A 20,422-nucleotide genomic window follows, 5' to 3' on the forward strand; every position below is an offset into this window, starting at 1 on the left:
GGACCAATTTTTTTTTAACTAACGATCGTTAATGAATTTGACAATCATTATCTCAATTTTAAAATTTTTTGCACACGTAATCCTTTTCTTGAGCAAAAATAAAATTGAAGTCCTTTTTGGGCTTAGGCAAATTAGGAGTTACCTTGATTGTCAAATTAGGTACATAGGTTACCTTTTCGGGCCATTTGCCTTTTTAGTAATCGTTAAAGAGGGATAGGCAGTTAAAGTAGTCTAATTTCTCCCGCTTTTTAATTAAGGGACCGATACACGATTAAAATGGTTCATTCATTCTAACATATAGAACATGACTTAAAAGTAATTGTGTTTTTGTAAATATGTTATATGTTATGGTTATAAATTTTATTTTACTCATATTATATGTTGGAATAAACTTAATTCTCATATGGTCCTATTTATCTATTGTTAAAGAGAAGATTTTAAGTAAAGTTGTAGGTAATTTAGATATTTGTAAGTGATCAAACATTTTCACATGTATTTAAAATCAAACATGGGTGTGCTATATTCATAAGAACTGATCATGTGATGTTTTTTTGGCATCTAGAAATTGTATTAAACAAGCAAGATTAAGTGTTTAGTTATAAAAGTTGATATATTTTATGCTTTCTAGTTCTAGGATATAAAGAATTAGAGTATCAGATTCTACAACACGCCATAAACATGAAAACTAAACGGCTCTTTGATTTTTGGTTTTCAACTTTGGAAGCAATTTTTTTTTCTTCTTAAAAGCATTGTCACGACTCACGACTATAAGTCTATTTCGAAGTCATTAGTAAGCAAATGATCATTACTTTAATTATATGATTATCGAAGAACTATAATTAAGAGCAACTTCAAAAAGAAATAATGGCACATAATTTTTCCCGACAAATTTTTCTCAAAAAATAAAATAAAATAAAATAAATAAATAAAGAAAACAAAACAAAAAAAGAAGTACGATTTCTCTAATATAACAACAAAACACATTTTTTCAACCAAATAAGAAGGTTAATTAAAAAAAACTTTAATTGGAAAGAAAAAAAAACTTCTAGTCCAATTGATTCAACTCAATGGGTAATTTTCTTTTACCATTTTTTAAAGTTAGATTAAAATTATAGATACTGTAACAAGTAACAAAAGTTAGATTCTGAAATAATCATTATCTGTGTAGTTTAGCATAACATATATCCTACTATCATATGTTTTAAAATAGTTAGCTTAAGTTAATTTTATGAGAAGCATTCTTATCATTGTTTGCTATGAAAGAATATAATATGAATAAAGAAAAATAATGCACGGACGAGGACGCACGCGCGCACACACTATATAGTCGCACTATATAGTCCTCAACCCCTCAATTGACCCAGAAACACACACACACACACACACACACTATAGTCGCACTATATGGTCCTCAGCCCCTCAATTGACCCAGAAACATGAGTCGAAAGAACAAAGACATTCAGTAGCATACTGCATACACGAACAAGGGTTAAAAGAGCAGGATCCATTAATCACCAATGGCGAATCTAGGTCACAAGTTACAAGGTCACGAGACATAATACTTTAAAAGTTTTATGTAAATAATACTTTTTAAATTGAATAGGACACATCTAAATTTAACTACATGACCCGATATATTTTTCGAACTTATAGTATTTTTTTTGTTTTTTTAATTGTATAGAACACCACTAAATTTAACTACTTGAATCAATATATCTTTCGAATTTATATATTTTTTTAAGGTAAATAACCACTAAAATAACATCAAATATTATATTATTAGTACTGAAAAAAGAAAAATTCCGGACCCCATTGAGTTCTGATTCGCCGCTGTTTATCACTCATCATTTCACCAACACCAAAATCTCATTTTGTAGCAAGGCAATTGCAGCGAGAGATTTAACCATTCAGATCTCACATACATCAAACATCCAAAGAAAGCTTATGCGTTCACTTGAAGAGCTTGCTTGAATCATCTGCCAATTTTACAGAATTTGGTTAATAAAAAAAATACGGTTCTTCGTCTCAATATCCATTTTGTGGGCTGGCTTCAGTGTATACTGATCCATTGATCAGTAACATGATCTTGGGCATCCTGTTCTTCTAAACCAATTGATTAAACTCACATTCAAGCTAATGTGATGTGATTGGGTCTTGTATTTATTCAAGTTGGTTGGCTCCTGTTTTGTTTTCTATTATTGAATCTGTTTAGCGATCATTTTTATTCTTTATGTTCCTTGCACGATTCTTCATCCCCGTCATCAACACTGTACTTTTATGTACTCGACTGCATAAACACACATGAATTATTACATACAATTTAAAGCTTCTAACAAATAGATGTTTGATTCATCACAGAGGAATAAAACATTCTGTTTTATGCAATATATTCATCGGCTGTTTGACCAAAATCAACAAAAAATTGATGCTACACTTGAGTTTAATTTGCTAACAAAAATAAACAAATGAACCATGTCTTTTATAAGCAAATTAAAATTGAAGAAAAGAAGAAAATGCTTACCTCGTCATCATATATATATATATATATATATCTAAACCGACCATTATTAAACGTTGAGCTTAATTTCTGCAAACAGGTCATTATGATTTTGAGACCAAGGGCATTAAGATAAAAAAAATTCTAGCACAAGTAAAATTGAAAGAATTTTGAAGAATTATATGTGATAGTGGATGATAATCCAAAGATGTCATAATGATTTTGAGTCCAAACACGGTATTAGAGGTGGTAATATCAACCCATTTAGTTACGATAGAAGAACAAAGAATACAACAACAACAACAACAACAACAACAACAATACCCAATCCCACAATGTAGGGTATGGGGGAGGTGGAGTGTAGACAATCATTCCTCGAACCCTAGATTAGAGGGAAGTCAGTACTCCATCCGCGGGTATAGAACCCGTGACTAGATAAGATCGTCCCACCCTCTACTCGAGAGTCAAGAGATTGCTTCCTAAAGGACCTCCAGCCAGGAAAGCTCATTAAAACGAGATAGTGCGGGCATACGTACCTGTAAGAGTTATGTGCGTCTAGGAAGATGAACCCATACAAAGAAGACAAAAAAGAAGACAAATAATAAGACACATATAGCAGTAATGCACAACAGTATGACAGATAACATGAATAATATAATGCGCACTAATATGTAAATTCAAGTAGACATACAAAAAAGAAAAAAGAAAAAAAAAACCACAGTCCCACATCCACACTCCCCCACACACACATACATATATATACATACATAGAAAAGGATTCGATTTGTGTTTGATTTGTAAAAGATCAAATGGGTGTAATGTAATCAAGAAAAGAATCTGAAAAGGAAATGAAAAAAGTTTGTCAAACGGCTCGAGACTCCAAGAGTGTCTATATACCAGCATTGTAAACTTCCTTAACAATTTCTTCACAAAAAAAAAAAAAAAAAAAAAAAAAAAAAAAAAAAACAAAAAAATTCTATCTATTACTATCAAAATAATGAACTTTTAAGATATATCAGAAATCTAATTATTTTTACAAATCATTGAGTTATTTGAACGGTGAGTGTTTCAGGTCGATCCAATCAGACATGTACCAAACGTTACCCGTTTTGACCCATTACCCAACTCCCACCCCCATTTTGCCACTTGTACATAGTTCAATATCATTAATTTCACTAACCCATTTTCAAGAATTGTAATTTGTTTTTATGTGAAAGAATATGAGCAGGGAAAACATGCCTCTCTTTTGTTTGGAACAGCTTCAGCTGCCTGTGCTTCACATATTTCCCCTGATGTCCTGGTATACAGCTTACATTCGGCAGGTTGTTCCTGAAAAAACATATTTTTTTGTTTAACTCAATTATTTATCACTTTTTAAAGGGTAAAGATTCATTTTTCTCAATACATTGTTAGAATACTATAGCGTATACCCTAGCAAATATATGAATTACTTTGATTGAGGTTTCTCACCTGTTCATAGGGACCACAAGGCCACCAATAACTCAAGGATTGAACTCAAACAACTCTCTTAATAGATTCAACTTGTTCAAATAGTATTGATAACTAAATCACTATCTCACCCATAAATTCAACCGATTTTCTGTGATGCAAAGCTAATAAGTCAAGCATCTGATAAACTTGCCTAGAAAATGGTTTTGAATCATCACCCGACACAAACTCTTGAACAACATTATCAATTTCAATCGAACTACACCCTGGTGTCTTACTCATTATCTTACCTCTCATAAGTTTCCTCATTCTCGAAACACCATCCCATCTTCCAAGATCTGCATATATGTTTGATAACAACACATAATTACCAGTATCTTCTGGTTCAAGTTCTAAAAGATGCTCCATAGCAATAACCGCCATTTCAAGATTCCCTTTTGTTCTACACGAGCTTAACAACGAACCCCAAATTGCAGCATCTGGTTTCATTGGCATGGTTTTTATTAATTCAAAAGCTCGATCAAGGCAACCGGTTTTTCCAAGAAGATCTACCAAGCATCCGTAATGCTCAATTCCCGGGTCAATATTATAATCGTTCCTCATTAAATCAAAGTATTTTAATCCGTCTTTTAACAATCCAGAATGAGCACAAGCAGAAAGAAGGCCTACAAATGTGATCTCATTTGGCTTAATTGTTGTTTTTTGCATCTCTTGAAACAACCCTATAGCTTCATGAGCTTTTCCATGGTTAGCTAGCCCTCCGATCATCGTACTCCAAGAAATCACATCTCTTTGAGGCATTTTATCGAACACTTGCCATGCTTGATCGATTTTCCCACTTTTCGCATACATTTCAACCAAAGCATTGCATACGCTTGTCTTTTGCAGCAATCCATTTTTCTCTGCATAAAAATGAATCCATTTCCCTAACTCAAGAGCTCCCAACTGCGTACAAACTGGCAACACCGACAGTAAGCTGATCCAATCAGGTTTAACATTAGCCAGTTGCATCATATGGAACATGTGTAACGCATCTGCGTTGCTCCCATTTCGTGCGTACCCAGTAATCATCGCTGTCCACGAAACAATCGACTTCTCCGGCATCTCGTCAAAGAGTTCCCTAGCCCTTCTCATCCGGCCCACCTTAATATGCCCACAAATAAGACTATTCCAAGAAATCACATCTCTCTCAGACATTTCATCAAACACCTTACGTGCATCACTAATACCACCATCATCACACTTTATATACATATCCAACACTGAATTTTGAACAACTTTATTCAAATCAACACCAGATCTCATCACATGGCCATGTACTTGCTTCCCCAAATCAAGACACGTAAGCAATCCACATGATCTTAGAACAAATGGGAATGTAAAATGATCAGGAAAAATTGGTTGTGTAAGCATTTGCTTGTATGTATTAACCACTAACAGCAAGTGAGAATGTGTATAACAAGCCCTAATAATAGCATTGTATAAGTAGATATTTGGGTGTGAAACCTGTCTGAATAACAATGTTGCGTAGTCTATTTGTTGATGTTGATCACATATATTAACCATTTTCGTCACCAAGTAATTGCTATTATCTGATAATGAAAACTTCACAATTTGGGCATGAATATTCTTCAGTTTATTCATGGTTTTACAATTCTGTAAGATGGGCATCAACATGTTCTCCAAAACCTTGACTGAAAGCAGACCCGCCATCGATACTGCTATACTAACAGGCGACTAGTCTGCTATGTATTTATAAAAATATCCAATACGTGTGATTCGATTATGGATAATAATACGAACAATAAATACGATTAGAAGCAATAATCACATATGTAATTAAAAAAGATATATGCATTAATACGTTTATATTTTCCATTACTAGAAACTCCCTTTGTCGTGTCAAAAAATTAGAGATGAGGATGACTTTGTCGGTTAGTCCGGTTTGGCTTTAGTTTCTTCATCGTTAGATTGTTTGTTATCTCGATTATTTCCTTGTCTTTATTTTGTATGTCGTTTTGACCGTATGTTCTTGACGAGACTCAGGTTTAGTTAGTTTTATTTCAGATTTTGTGGTTAAGTTTACCTTATTACTTTCGAGTCTTGTCCGTGTTTGCTATTTGTTGCTTGTTTTCTCCCTTTTTTGGAGAAAAAGATTTTGTTATAAAATTTGGATTTTTCTAAACATAGCTCTAAGGGCTATAATTAAACTTTTAGGACAAACCACGCAGGCTTGCTTGAGTGGCCACCGAGTTGTCCAATGAAGCACACCACCCGGGTTCAATTTCTGGCTATGTCAAATTGTTCAAAAAGGGAGTGTGACTAGAGGGTGCGTATAATGCGCAATTCACCCGGTACCAGGTCGTTCGTATGAGGGTTTCCTTGCTTAAAAAAAAAAAACAAAAAACTTTTAGGACATGCATTAAATAGTTATACTTATTGAAAATTACCCCACTAATTTTCTAATAACCACCTTCCTAATCTTTTTGTACTATCAATCAAACCATTCTTAACCATGACGTTATGTCATGTTATCACTGACTGCTACATCAGCGCCACATCAGCACTTCATTCGATCACTAACCAAAGACTAACTGCTAACAACCATGACATACCCATCACACACTTCCTCACACCCACTAAATTAATTAATTATTTACGGGTACAAGTTTAAAAGAATTATGTACAACAAAAACTGCAACCAGTCCGTGATTCAATTTGTCATCCAACGAAAATTTGAAGCACGGTGAAACAACCACTAACCATTGGCTTGTTGGTGTGAGTGGTTGGCGGATCCAACCACGAACTGTTAAGAGTGGCCTCATGCACATAAAATTTTCTAAAACATAACCCTTAGAACTATGTTTAAAAAAAATACATAAAATTTTTGTTTTCCAGCAAAACAAAAAAAAGCTTTGCAATAGAATAAGGTTATGGTTATTGAGCATTAGCTTACATATAAGGGAGGTGATCCGTACACCACCTCTATTTTGCCATACACCACTAAATAAATTTTTTAGACATTTTTACCCTTCATTTTCTTCACCACCAACTCCCCTTAACTTCTCAAAGGAAGAGTAAAACTGTCTAAATAATTGTTTTGGTGGTGTATGACAAAAACAAGGTGGTGTACGAATCAACTCCCAATATATAAAGGTGACCACATGGAATTTATAGTCCATAGCATTCACCGTTACATTTGTTATTCCTGTCACCAAGAGCACATTTCATTTATCGAGAATTCATTCCTTACAATCTCTCTCTAGAAGTGTGTTGTGACGGATGCTAGTAAGTTATAATAATCACGACTTTAACAAAACGCTATCATCGATAGCCTAGTTTTAACAATCACCTCCTTAGTGTGAGTTGTGTGTGATTCGTTGATAAAGATCTTGAATCTTGAAATCTTGATCTCTTCAACTTTCTTGAACTACTCATATTTGTCATTTAGTTATCAATGATATGAGTAGTTGAGAGTAGCGGTGAAAACGAGTATTGAACTATATATTCAAGAATTATTTACTTCGTTTCAAACAATCTTGAAAAACTTTGTATATTTTGGAGTGGAGAGTAGGTTGGTCCTAACAATCTTCTCATTTTGATGACATGTGGTTTCTTGATCTGTTAAAAACTACTCTGATATCAATTATTGGTTCATAAGATAGCCAATTCCTGTGATTCAGTTATGGATAATAATAACAAGGACCTGGTGATAATAACGAATGATATAATAATATGAACAATGAGTAAGATCATAAACAATAATCACATATGTAATTGAGCAATATTTGATTGACAATAACAAACCAGATTACATTTCATGACTTTCTTGATCTCGGTCGGTGTTATATTTCTAAACCACATGACTAGAAACGTTTGAGAGAACATACAACTAAGGTTATTGGGCATTAGCTAACATATGAGATGGGCTCATGGTATTTATAGTTTATACCATTCACCCTTACATTTATTATTCATGTTAACAAACACATATCTCGTTTATTAAGAACTCTGTTTCCAACAAAATGGATCAAGCATAGTGTTGACTAAGCTCGGCTTTGGTCAAGGAAGTCATGGGTCCAAAACGGGTGAAATGTGAGCTCCACACTATTTTGTATTGAATTTTCGTACTTAATCTTATAAAAACGGTCCTTAATTGGTTGATAAGGTTCTTTTTAAATAGTGAAAATAGCTATTTTCAATGTAGGTGTAACTTGTAAGGGCGATATGGGTTTGATAAAATGTTATAATAATCGATATTAGTGACAATAATAGGATTCACATAACCAAAAATGACATATGATAAATGCAATAATTAAAAATATTACTTAATGTTATAATATATAAATATATATATATAAATGGATAGTCAATTATTGATACACAAAAGTAATATTATTGTATTACCTAAACTTGTGGTATTTTTGCTATAAATAGCCATGAATGCAAGCATTAAACTTGCACCATTTCTCACACTTACAAAGTGTTTCTTTCTTTCTCTCCATTATCATCTTTGTTCTTACACTTCATTATTAGCATTCTTAATCAAGAATCAAACCACTAAAGGTAGTTATAAGCCTACTGAATTATAACATCAAGAATCAAACCACTAAAGGTAGTTATAAGCCTACTGAATTATAACACGTTATCAGCACGATAATCTTAATACTAATTATGGTTGGCTCTGCCACCTAAATGATATATGGTCGGTTATACCACCTGAATAATATATGGTCGACACTGTCGTCTAATTATCATTTATGTTACTAACATTTATATTTCAATTATCTAACATTTATATGGCCGACACTGTCGCCTAATTATCATTTATGTTACTAACATTTATATTTCTATTATCTAACATTTATATGGCCGACACTGTCGCCTAATTATCATTTATGTTTACTAATATTTATATTTATGTTATATAACATTTATTAATGATTGCTTACATATGGTCGACACTGTCACCTACTTATCATTTATGTTATATTAAATTTATGTTTAATGTTTATATACTTATGAATATAAAGTGACTATAATTTATCATGTTGTTTGTTTTAATAGAAAATGTCGAATATGAAAAAACTTAAATTTACTCCTTTAGAATCAACTGGAAACAACTACATGCCATGGGTTATAAAAGTAAAAATGCATCTTAAATCAATGGGCATTCTTGAAGCCATAAATGAAAACAACACTTGTTCTGAAAAAGAACAAGCAACGACATGTTGCTTTATTCATCAACATATTGATGAATGCTTACAAAATAATTATGTGAGTGTAGAAGATCCCCATGTTTTATGGGAAGGTCTCAAAAGCAGATTCAATAATCAAAGAGAAATTTTACTTCCAGCTGCTATGGAACAATGGAGAACATTAAGGTTCCAAGACTTTAAGAAAGTAAATGAATATAGCTCAGCTCTGTATAATACATGTTCACAACTTAAATTCTGTGGAGATGAAATAAGTGATGCAGACATGATGGAGAAAACTTTCTCCACAATGAATGCTGCAAACATCACAGTGCAAAGAAATTTGAGAATGCTAAAGTTCAAAACATATCCTGAACTTAATTCATATCTCTTAGTTGTAGAGCAAAATTATGAGCTATTAATGAAAAATCAGCAATCCCGTCCTACTGGTACACTTGCAATCCCTGAAGCAAATACTGCAAATAATTATAAACAGGGACAATGACGCGGGCAAGGTCGTGGTTATAATAACCATCACCATCATCATGCCAAAAGCCATAACTATGGTAGAAACCATCCTTATGGTAATGGTAATGGGCGAGGATGTGGTCGTAGTCGTGGCCGTGGTGGTCAAAGAAATAATAATCCACGAAAATATAAATATCAACCACAAAACAAGCCCACTAAACAAGATGTTGAAGAAAATTCTTCTAAAAATTCTGAAGAATCTTGCTACAGATGTGGTAGAATAGGCCACTGGGCTAATACTTGCCGAACATCTAAACATCTTGTTAAGATGTATCAGGATTCGCTTAAAGATAAAGAAAAGGAAATAAATTTTGTGGATAATATTGATCCAACAGTCACTGAGCAACCATCTGATTTATATGAAGATTTCTTGAATTAAATTAATATGTTTCTTTTATAAATAAAACGATTTAACCTTTGTCATCATGTTTTCTCAAATGTTTCAGTTCTATATGTTTTATCAAATGTTCCAGTTCTATGTTTGATGTTTCAATTCTATGTATGTCAAATGTTTCAGTTTTATCTATTTGTGTGTAATAAACATTTTGTGTAACATTTATATACTTACTGTTTGTTTCTTATATATGAAGTTTAATATGAATTCTGCTGGAACACAACATCAATCAAGTAGTGGAGATCTCTGTATAGCAGATAGTGGTACTACACACACTATACTTAAATCTGAAAAATATTTCATTGATTTGAAACCAACGAAAGGAACTATACATACAATATCAGGTGCTGCTAACTTGATAGAAGGGATAGAAAAGGCAAAATTCATATTACCAAACGGTACAACATTTTTAATTAATAATGCCTTATTCTCTCCTAAGTCAAGCAGAAATTTATTGAGTTTTTCTGACATATACCTTAATGGATATGATTATCAGTCAGTAACGGCAGAAAATGAGAAATATTTAAGTATCACTAACAAGAATCACGTGATTGAAAAACTGCCAAGACTTAATTCTGGATTACATTATACACATATAAATGTACCAGAAGCACATATGGTGATTAAAGAAAAGTATATTGATCCTGGTGTATTTAATTTATGGCATAACAGATTGGGCCATCCAGGATCAACAATGATGAAAAGAATTATTGAATGTACACATGGACATCCACTGAAGGATAGAAAAATCCTTCATGATACAATGATTCCATGTATATCTTGCTCTCTTGGAAAATTGATAACTAGACCCTCACCACTTAAGGTTGAGAAAGAATCACCAATGTTTCTTGAAAGAATTCAAGGTGATATTTGTGGACCAATTCATCCACCATGTGGACCATTTAGATATTTCATGGTCCTAATAGACGCATCTAGTAGATGGTCTCATGTTTGTCTGTTATCAAGCCGTAATGTGGCATTTGCAAAATTTCTTGCCGAAATTATTAAATTGAGAGCACATTTTCCTGATTACATCATTAAAAAGGTGAGACTTGATAATGCTGGTGAGTTTACATCTCAAGCATTTAATGACTATTGCATGTCTATAGAAATTGTTGTTGAACATTCTGTTGCTCATGTGCATACACAAAATGGTTTAGCCGAGTCACTGATTAAACGTTTACAGTTAATCGCTAGACCATTGATAATGAGAACAAAACTCCCTGTATCAATATGGGGTCATGCAATTTTACATGCTGCTGCATTGATTCGCATCAGACCAAGTGCAAGTCATAAATATTCCCCCCTACAACTTGCTTTTGGTCAAGAGCCAAATATTTTCCACCTTAGAACATTTGGTTGTGCAGTATATGTTCCAATTATGCCACCACAACGTACAAAAATGGGTCCTCAAAGGAGGTTGGGAATATATGTTGGATATGAAACATCTTCAATATTAAGGTATATTGAACCTATGACAGGTGACGTTTTTACAGCACGTTTTGCTGATTGTCATTTTAATGAAACATTGTTCCCTAGATTAGGGGGAGAAATGAAAAATAAAGAAAATGATGTTTCATGGTGTGAACCTCAATTAAAGTATCTTGATCCTCGCACAAAAGATTGCGAGACAGAAGTTCAAAAGATAATGCATATACAAGAACTTGCAAATCAATTGCCTGATGCATTTACAGATACAAAAACGGTGACAAAATCATATATACCAGCAGTAATTACTCCAGCTCGAATTGAAATTCCAAAAGCTGGCAATAACGTCACTCATGAATCTTTGCCACGTCAGAAACGTGGAAGACCAATTGGTTCAAAGGATAAAAATCCTCGAAAAAGAAAATCAGCTGATAATGAAGTAAAAGAAAGTGTTCAAGAAGAACCACAAATCAGTACTCCTACTGCAGAGGAGATTGATGATGTCAATACAGAAATTGCAATCAATTATGCATATTCAAAAATATTATGGAACCGAAATGAAATGAAAAATCTTGATGAGAAATTTTCATTTAATGTTGCATATGACATCATGAATAATGATGATGATCCAGAACCAACATCTATGGTTGAATGTCAAAATAGACATGATTGGGCTCAATGGAAAGAAGCAATACGAGCTGAATTAGAATCACTCAATAAAAGAAAAGTTTTCGGATCCATCATTCTCACTCCTAAAGATGTGAAACCTGTAGGATACAGATGGATTTTTGTCCGAAAAAGAAATGAGAAAAATGAAGTTACAAGGTATAAAGCTAGACTTGTAGCTCAAGGTTTTTCTCAAAGACCGGGAATTGATTATGAAGAAACTTATTCCCCTGTTATGGATGCAATTACTTTTAGGTACTTAATCATCCTGGCAGTTTCTAAAAATTTAGAAATGCATCTCATGGATGTTGTGACTGCTTACCTATATGGATCACTTGATAGTGATATATATATGAAGATACCTGAAGGATTTAAGGTACCAGAAGCATCAAATGCAAAACCCAAAGAAATGTATTCGATTAAATTACAAAGATCTTTATATGGGTTAAAACAATCGGGACGTATGTGGTATAACCGATTAAGTGATTACTTGATAAGCAAAGGGTATACAAATAACCTTACTTGCCCTTGTGTTTTCATTAAGAAAACAACATCCGAATATGTGATCATAGCTGTTTATGTTGATGATCTTAACATCATAGGTACAAATAAAGAGATCTATGAAGTCATTCAACTTCTAAAGAAAGAATTTGAAATGAAAGATCTCGGAAAAACCAAGTATTGCCTTGGTTTACAAATTGAGCATATGCCTAATGGTTTACTTGTACATCAAACAACATATACTGAAAAGATTTTGAAACGTTTCAATATGGACAAGGCAAAACCATTAAGTACTCCTATGGTTGTTAGATCACTCAATGTTGAAACTGATCCATTTCGTCCATGTGAAGATCATGAAGATATTCTTGGACCAGAAGTACCATATCTTAGTGCAATTGGAGCTCTTATGTATCTTACAAATTGTACAAGACCTAACATTTCTTTTGCAGTTAATTTGTTGGTAAGGTTCAGCTCTGCTCCTACCAAAAGACACTGGAATGGGATCAAACACATATTTCGATACCTTCGAGGAACTACTGATTTAGGATTATTTTATTCTAACGAATCAAAACAAGATTTGGTTGGTTATGCTGATGCAGGTTATTTATCTGATCTACATAAAGCTAAATCTCAAACTGGATATGTATTCCTAAATGGAGGTACTGCAATATCATGGCGTTCTCAAAAACAAACACTTGTTGCTACATCATCAAATCATGCCGAAGTGATTGCATTACATGAAGCTACTCGGGAATGTTTTTGGTTGAGATCAATGACACAAATCATTACTGATTCTTGTGGACTAGAACGCGATAAAAGTCCAACAATTATCTATGAAGATAATGCAGCTTGCATAGCACAGATGAAAGAAGGGTATATCAAAAGTGACCGAACCAAACACATACCTCCAAGATTCTTCTCATACACTCAAAATCTCATTAAGGACAACGAGATTGAAATGAGATATGTTCAATCCAGCAAAAACTCTGCTGATCTTTTCACGAAAGCACTTCCAACTGCTATTTTCAGAACACACATTCATAACATTGGCATGAGACATGTTCAAAAGATGTAACAACCGAAGCGATGTCTACTTTAGAGGGAGTCAACTCCATGCTGCACTCTTTTTCCCTTAGCTAAAGTTTTTCCCACTGGGTTTTCTTTAGTAAGGTTTTTAACGAGGCAGTAACTTACCGTTGATCTTCAACAAACAAAATTGCTATCCAAGGGGGAGTGTTATAATATATAAATATATATATATAAATGGATAGTCAATTATTGATACACAAAAGTAATATTATTGTATTACCTAAACTTGTGGTATTTTTGCTATAAATAGCCATGAATGCAAGCATTAAACTTGCACCATTTCTCACACTTACAAAGTGTTTCTTTCTTTCTCTCCATTATCATCTTTGTTCTTACACTTCATTATTAGCATTCTTAATCAAGAATCAAACCACTAAAGGTAGTTATAAGCCTACTGAATTATAACATCAAGAATCAAACCACTAAAGGTAGTTATAAGCCTACTGAATTATAACACTTAAATTATTATATCGATGAGAATATGCACTTGTATCTATCCTTGTCAATTGTCATCCTCAAAATCTTGCCGAGTCCGAGTGTTAAACTCGTGAGGCCCACTACCGCTAATCTGAAATTCACTGCATGTGTACTGAGGAAGGCCTGTTGTGGTGTGTTGCGGCCCAAGAAAGAAACTGAAGCCCACTTCCATGATGTCCAGTTGTATTCGACCTAGTAAACTGCAGACCAGTAATGTTGTTGGACCTGTTACTTCCAGAGTTACAGGTGATGAGCCATAGGATTGAAGTGTTTATTAGGATTTAGGATTACAAAGTGTGACATGCCAACTAGGGGCGGAAACACATATGGATTTAGGCCTAAAATTTTTGGATTTTCAGATTTTGTTCTCAAAGCCTCCATATTTTGCCTCGAAAGTATCTATTTTTTGTCCCCAAAGCCTCAATATTTTGCCTAAAGCCTTCATATTTTATCTCAAACCCTTTATATTTTGTCCAAAAGCCTCCAATATTTTGCCCAAAAAAAGTTGCACTGAATGTAAATGCTTTTAATAAATATTTCAGCCCGGATAAAAAAAATTTCCTGGTTCCACCACTGATCCCAACGAAAATCTTATTGCATTATTCTCATATATCAGATCTTGTGAACTCTTCACCAAGACACTATTTTACAATTCCGTTTATACTTTTTACCATTTTGGCATTATCAGGCAATATTTAATACTCCATCCGTCACATGTTAATTATCCTCAAAAAAAAAAAAAAAAAAAAACACAACATAAAAAACGTCACTATTATGCACGCTATACTTTTTGTTTACTTTCAAGTTTTACCTCTTACTTTTTAGTTAACTTTTGTCTTTCATACATAACTTAAATGTATAAAAGAACTTTACCTTTTTTTCCTTATCTATTTAATGATATGGCCAATTAATTTGTGACATACCGAAATAAAATATTAGACAATTAATTAGGGACAGAGGGAGTTCGTTATTGGAGTGAAACGTAGAGATAATAGTTGGATTGATGGTTCTGATATCAAAGAATGTTTATAAAATAGCCATGAACCATGAATGATAGATCAACCCTTAGACTGACACCTTCATGGATCATGTGGTCAACATAGCGCTCTCGTGAACCATTTGGGTTCCCTTCTATCCCCCTTTTGGTTCTGCCCACATTTCTAAGCAACACGCTAGAAAATAACATGATTAATAATGAAAGGACCCGTTCATATACATTATAAACGATTCACAATAGTTGATTACATTGCGAGGTATTTGACCTCTATATGATACATTTTACAAACATTGCATTCGTTTTTAAAAGACAATATTTCTTTACATCGAAAATTGACAGGCATGCATACCATTTCATAATATCCACTATCCAGCTATAAATTGATTTAATAATAATCTTTGATGAACTCAATGACTCGAATGCAACGTTCTTCGAAATATGCTATGAAAGACTCCAAGTAATATCTTTAAAATGAGCAAATGCACAGCGGAAGATTTCTTTAACACCTGAGAATAAACATGCTTTAAAGTGTCAACCAAAAGGTTGGTGAGTTCATTAGTTTATCATAATCATCTATTTCCATCATTTTAATAGACCACAAGAATTTCATTTCCAGTTCTCATAAATATACGTCCCATGCATAGAGACAAAAATAATCATTCATATGGTGAACACCTGGTAACCAACATTAACAATATGCATATAAGAATATCCCCTATCATTCCGGGATCCTCCTTCGGACATGATATAAATTTCGAAGTACTAAAGCATCCGGTACTTTGGATGGGGTTTGTTAGGCCCAATAGATCTATCTTTAGGATTCGCGTCAATTAGGGTGTCTGTTCCCTAATTCTTAGATTACCAGACTTTAATAAAAAGGGGCATATTCGATTTCGATAATTCAACCATAGAATGTAGTTTCAATTACTTGTGTCTATTTTGTCAAACATTTATAAAAATTGCGCATGTATTCTCAGCCCAAAAATATAAAGGGTAAAAAGGCAAATGAAACTCACCATACTGTATTTTGTAGTAAAAATACATATAACATCATTGAACAAGTGTAGGGTTGGCCTCGGATTCACGAACCTATATTAATTATATATATTTATATGTCGGTCAAAATTTGTCTAACAATTTAGGTCAAGTCATAGTGTACCACAATCCTAATGCTCGAGTCTGACTCAACAGTATAGTAACATGTTATATTACCCATGCTCAGTTAAAATTCTAGTAAAAGGTGACGTGTGAAACAACGTAACACAAATGGTTTCATAATCATAAAATAGTATTTTAGTATTTAGAGAAAGTCAACACGAAAAAAAAAATTAACTGAAAAGTTAACGGGAAAAGTCAAAGTTCAAGGTCAAAAGTCAAAGGTTAAAATAAAAACGAGGTCGCATGCAACAATACAATATCTTATACAACAAAATGATTTTTCGGTCAAACATTACTAAACGGCCACTTCAGCGATTTTTAGAAAAATTATCGGAACTCCGATTGATAAACGGTCACAGCCTTTAATTTCTCGTTACCACAAAGATATAACATGATTTTTGGCAAAAGTAAACACACATCAGGCCGACCATGACAACTGATATAAAACTGACATTTTTAATAAAAAAGTTTCAACTCTTTTTAGAATTTTAAAATGTGACCAAACAGTCAACTTTGTCGATTTTTAGAAAAATCGTCGAGACTCGAATTGACAAACAGCCAGAGTCGTTTGTTAGACCTTACAACAAAGAATTCAGTGGTATTTTTGTTTTAATCTGAAACAACGCAGATCAGCGAGAATTTCAGTTTCCGTATCGACGTTTCATCAAAATTTACAAAACTTCTTTTATCCATAACTTGACAACCGTTCAACGAAACGAGACGTGCTTTATATGAAAATTCATCTACTCGACGAGTAGAATCCAAATAACCACTTTTTATTACTCAGAAAATTAGTTCACTAATTATCATTAGCAATCTTAATTACGAAATTAATTGTTTAATTCATAACTTTCTAACCGTTCATCGAATCCATTCGATATCTAAATGAAAAGTTATTAATTTTTCGCTAGCTTTCCAACGACATGCATATCTTATATCTTATCTCATCCCTAGTATAACAACCTTTAAGATTCAACATAACCTATCTAATGGTAATATCAAATATACAAGCATGCATAATCCTATTTTCTCGAGCACTAGTCAGGGATACACTATTAGTATGTAAAAATTAAATTAGGAGTACTCACGTATCAATATTGAGATTCAATATTGTAGGAAAGGTACGTAGACGCAACGGAGATGATAACTACCAAATTTGACCTCACGGGCATACCCATGAACCATACCCATCACCTCCATAGCCATAACCCATAATTTCCTTAGCCCTATCCCACTCATAAAACCCATGTTGCAATAGCTCGCGCGTACCCCTTGTCGTAGTATTTTATGTATAATACTAGTATTATCACTCCTAACAATACTAATACTAATAATAATAAAATTAATAATCTTAATAATAAAATTTATATATAAATAAAATAAATAAGTAAATATTACGGAGTAATATACATAGACAGAGAGATTGAGAAATGGATAGCTTTATAATGTGGCCTCACCAACCCAGCTCATATTCGCATGTCATGGTATCCAGCTCATATGCACTATAAAATCTCGTGCCGACACTTTCCTTTACATATGGTACGTAGTAATAGATTTATTTATATATTAATTAATATATAATATATTTAATCTTTAGAATTAATTAAATATTATATTATATTTACGTGCGTAGTAAAAATATAACTTTTACAAAAATGACACGGTCGTGGTCTCACGACTCATGTACCACTTTCAGTTTTTCGGGCGCACTTTCGTATGTTTAGAAAACTAGCCTTTTACGTTACGTGACATGTACCTTTTACAAAAATTAGACTTATATAACAATAAATTACCTTTATAAAAATATAACTTATAAAGTTGAGCGTTGTGGTCATTTCCTTCAATAAATCAAAGTCTCGTTGTTTGTCAAAATATTTTATTTTAAATTAAACATTTTGTGACACGTACCATTATTAACAACTAGACTTAAATTAATTAAAAACTAACCCACTCAAAGTGTAACTTAATCTTTTGAGTGTTTTGGTCATTTACTTTTATAATTCATAATCTTTTTATTTATCAAAGCCTATTTATTAATATTAGTTTAATATCAAAACGTTTTATGACTAATTTAAATTAAAATTTATAATCTTATACATATTTTTAAAATATTCATCTAATAACATACTAGTTATCCTTTCAAACTAATTATATAATTTAAGATCCTTTACAAAATCGAAAAATCCTATAACGTTTATGCTTTAAAACTTAATTTGATTTCATTCTTTTATGCGTAAATGTTTAGTTTAATTTCTTTAACTTTCTAAATAATATATCTTAATATAACATATCAAATGGGTTTATCTAGTCAACGAATCTTATCCCAATTATTCCTTCTATATGATAAATCGAGTATTATGAAATTCGATTCTCCACTAACTTTTGTCTAACTCCCAATAAGTGATACTTTGTTCTTACTTGTAAATCAATTTACCATTAATTCCAAATACCGTTAAAAAGTAAGGGTTTTCTAATTCAAAGTGGGTCTCATAACAGAGACTCGAAATCATAATTCAATGTATCTGATAATTCAATCATTTGATATTATCTCTTAATCTCGTCGATAAACTTACATCGAACAAATACGTTCATATAAAGTATTATTCATTCAATACCTTGATAGCATTTCCAAGTTCATAAAATAGATCTCATAGCTTATTTTCATATTAACTAATCCGTTCAATGTTTTACTAATATATCTCAATTTAATAATCACACATGTATATATACATGTATATTTATTTACACATAATTGTTCGTGAATCGTTTGGCATGGTCAAAGGGTAATTGATTATATGAATATAGTTTTCAAAACTTTCGAGACTCAACATTACATATTTTTGCTCATCGTGTCGGGAACATATAAAGATTAAAGTTTAAATTTGATCGGAAATTTCCGGGTCATCACAAATAAAGTGAAAATTCACTGACATAAGTAAAAATATGTTAACTTTTCAGAATGTTGATTTTCGACTCAATAATGTACCAAGAGTTTCTTTAATCGAATTCTTAGTAACCTTTTTTTTTTGTCACACAATTCTTCATTTACTTTTGCCCGAGACTAAGAATGAAAAAAATTCACTACAAGTACTTTTCACTCATCTTATTGTTATTCAACTACAAAGTGTTTATTGGGACTTAGTGCTTCACCGTTGAAATGATCGAAAAAAAATAGGTTTTAGTTTGGTTGTTGGCTTACGCATGGAAGATCCCTTAATTAGATGTTTGTTTCGGTTGCTTGCAAGTGTAAGTGCTCGTACTTTCCCTATCTTGTACTAATTTGTGTGAATGTGGTATTCAAGCCACTGTTTCCTGTACAGACTTTGATAAATAGTAATAAAATCTTTGGTTGCCTTTCTGTTAGGAATTATGTAAATCTGATGAGTCAAAGATGTTGAGTCTGTATTATTTGAATCTGTAAATTTAGAGTCTGAAAGATTGAAGAACACAAACTCTGCTCAACAAAAAATACAGATTCTATCGGTGCTGAACAGAGATCAAGATCAAATCAAATACGCGTGAAACAAATAAAGATAAGATTGAAGAGATTACATCAAAGCGAATATCTCTGATTTCTGAGAGAAGATAATTGAAGAGATTTGAATTATATTGTTTCCTTATATTTTGCTATGGTTGTTTAGGAATTGATTCGATAAGATTTGAGAAGCTTATTTCTCAAATCTATAAATAGGGAACATGTAATTCATTCCAGTTCGTCAATTTCAATAACAATTTTCTTCTCTATTGTTTCATTCTCTTTGTGTTAATTTATTTGAAAAAGCTCAATTGATTCCGTACTTTATAACCTAGCTGTTATTCTGTTCAATTGATCTTATAAACGTTCTAGGTTGTTGATTGTTGACCAACAACTGGTATCAGAGTGGTTAAAGGTATAAATTCTTTTGATTTTCTTTAAACGATCTATTAAAACCTAGAACAAGAACACACATTCATCATGTCTACTACGATTACTGCTTCAGTTATGGCAGGAAAAGGTGTTCCCATCTTTGATGGTACTGATTTTACAACCTGGAAACTAAAGT

The 20,422-nt window shown here is 32.6% G+C and overlaps 1 protein-coding gene across 2 annotated transcripts; it reads right to left on the reverse strand.

Moving 5' to 3' along the window:
* Nucleotides 1–1,633: 1,633 nt before the first annotated feature.
* LOC139866626 (pentatricopeptide repeat-containing protein At2g20540) lies at nt 1,634–5,680 on the reverse strand. Of its 2 annotated transcripts, none has more exons than XM_071854917.1 (3): nt 3,968–5,680; nt 3,737–3,826; nt 1,634–2,287 (listed from the first exon to the last, which is right to left on the reverse strand). In XM_071854917.1, exon 1 carries the CDS (start codon nt 5,657–5,659, stop codon nt 4,061–4,063), a length of 1,599 nt encoding a protein of 532 aa, XP_071711018.1. In that variant the 5' UTR covers nt 5,660–5,680; the 3' UTR covers nt 1,634–2,287; nt 3,737–3,826; nt 3,968–4,060. The 2 variants fall into 2 exon arrangements, with proteins under 2 accessions (XP_071711018.1, XP_071711019.1); XM_071854918.1 differs by lacking the exon at nt 1,634–2,287 and adding an exon at nt 3,034–3,052.
* Nucleotides 5,681–20,422: the final 14,742 nt, after the last annotated feature.

The sequence above is a fragment of the Rutidosis leptorrhynchoides genome, chromosome 9, assembly GCF_046630445.1.
Source record: "Rutidosis leptorrhynchoides isolate AG116_Rl617_1_P2 chromosome 9, CSIRO_AGI_Rlap_v1, whole genome shotgun sequence".
NCBI classification, from domain to species: Eukaryota; Viridiplantae; Streptophyta; class Magnoliopsida; order Asterales; family Asteraceae; genus Rutidosis; species Rutidosis leptorrhynchoides.

Bases quoted from the DNA above. Each gene is read 5' to 3' on its own strand.
- LOC139866626 (XM_071854917.1), bottom strand. From the start codon at position 5,659: ATGGCGGGTCTGCTTTCAGTCAAGGTTTTGGAGAACATGTTGATGCCC.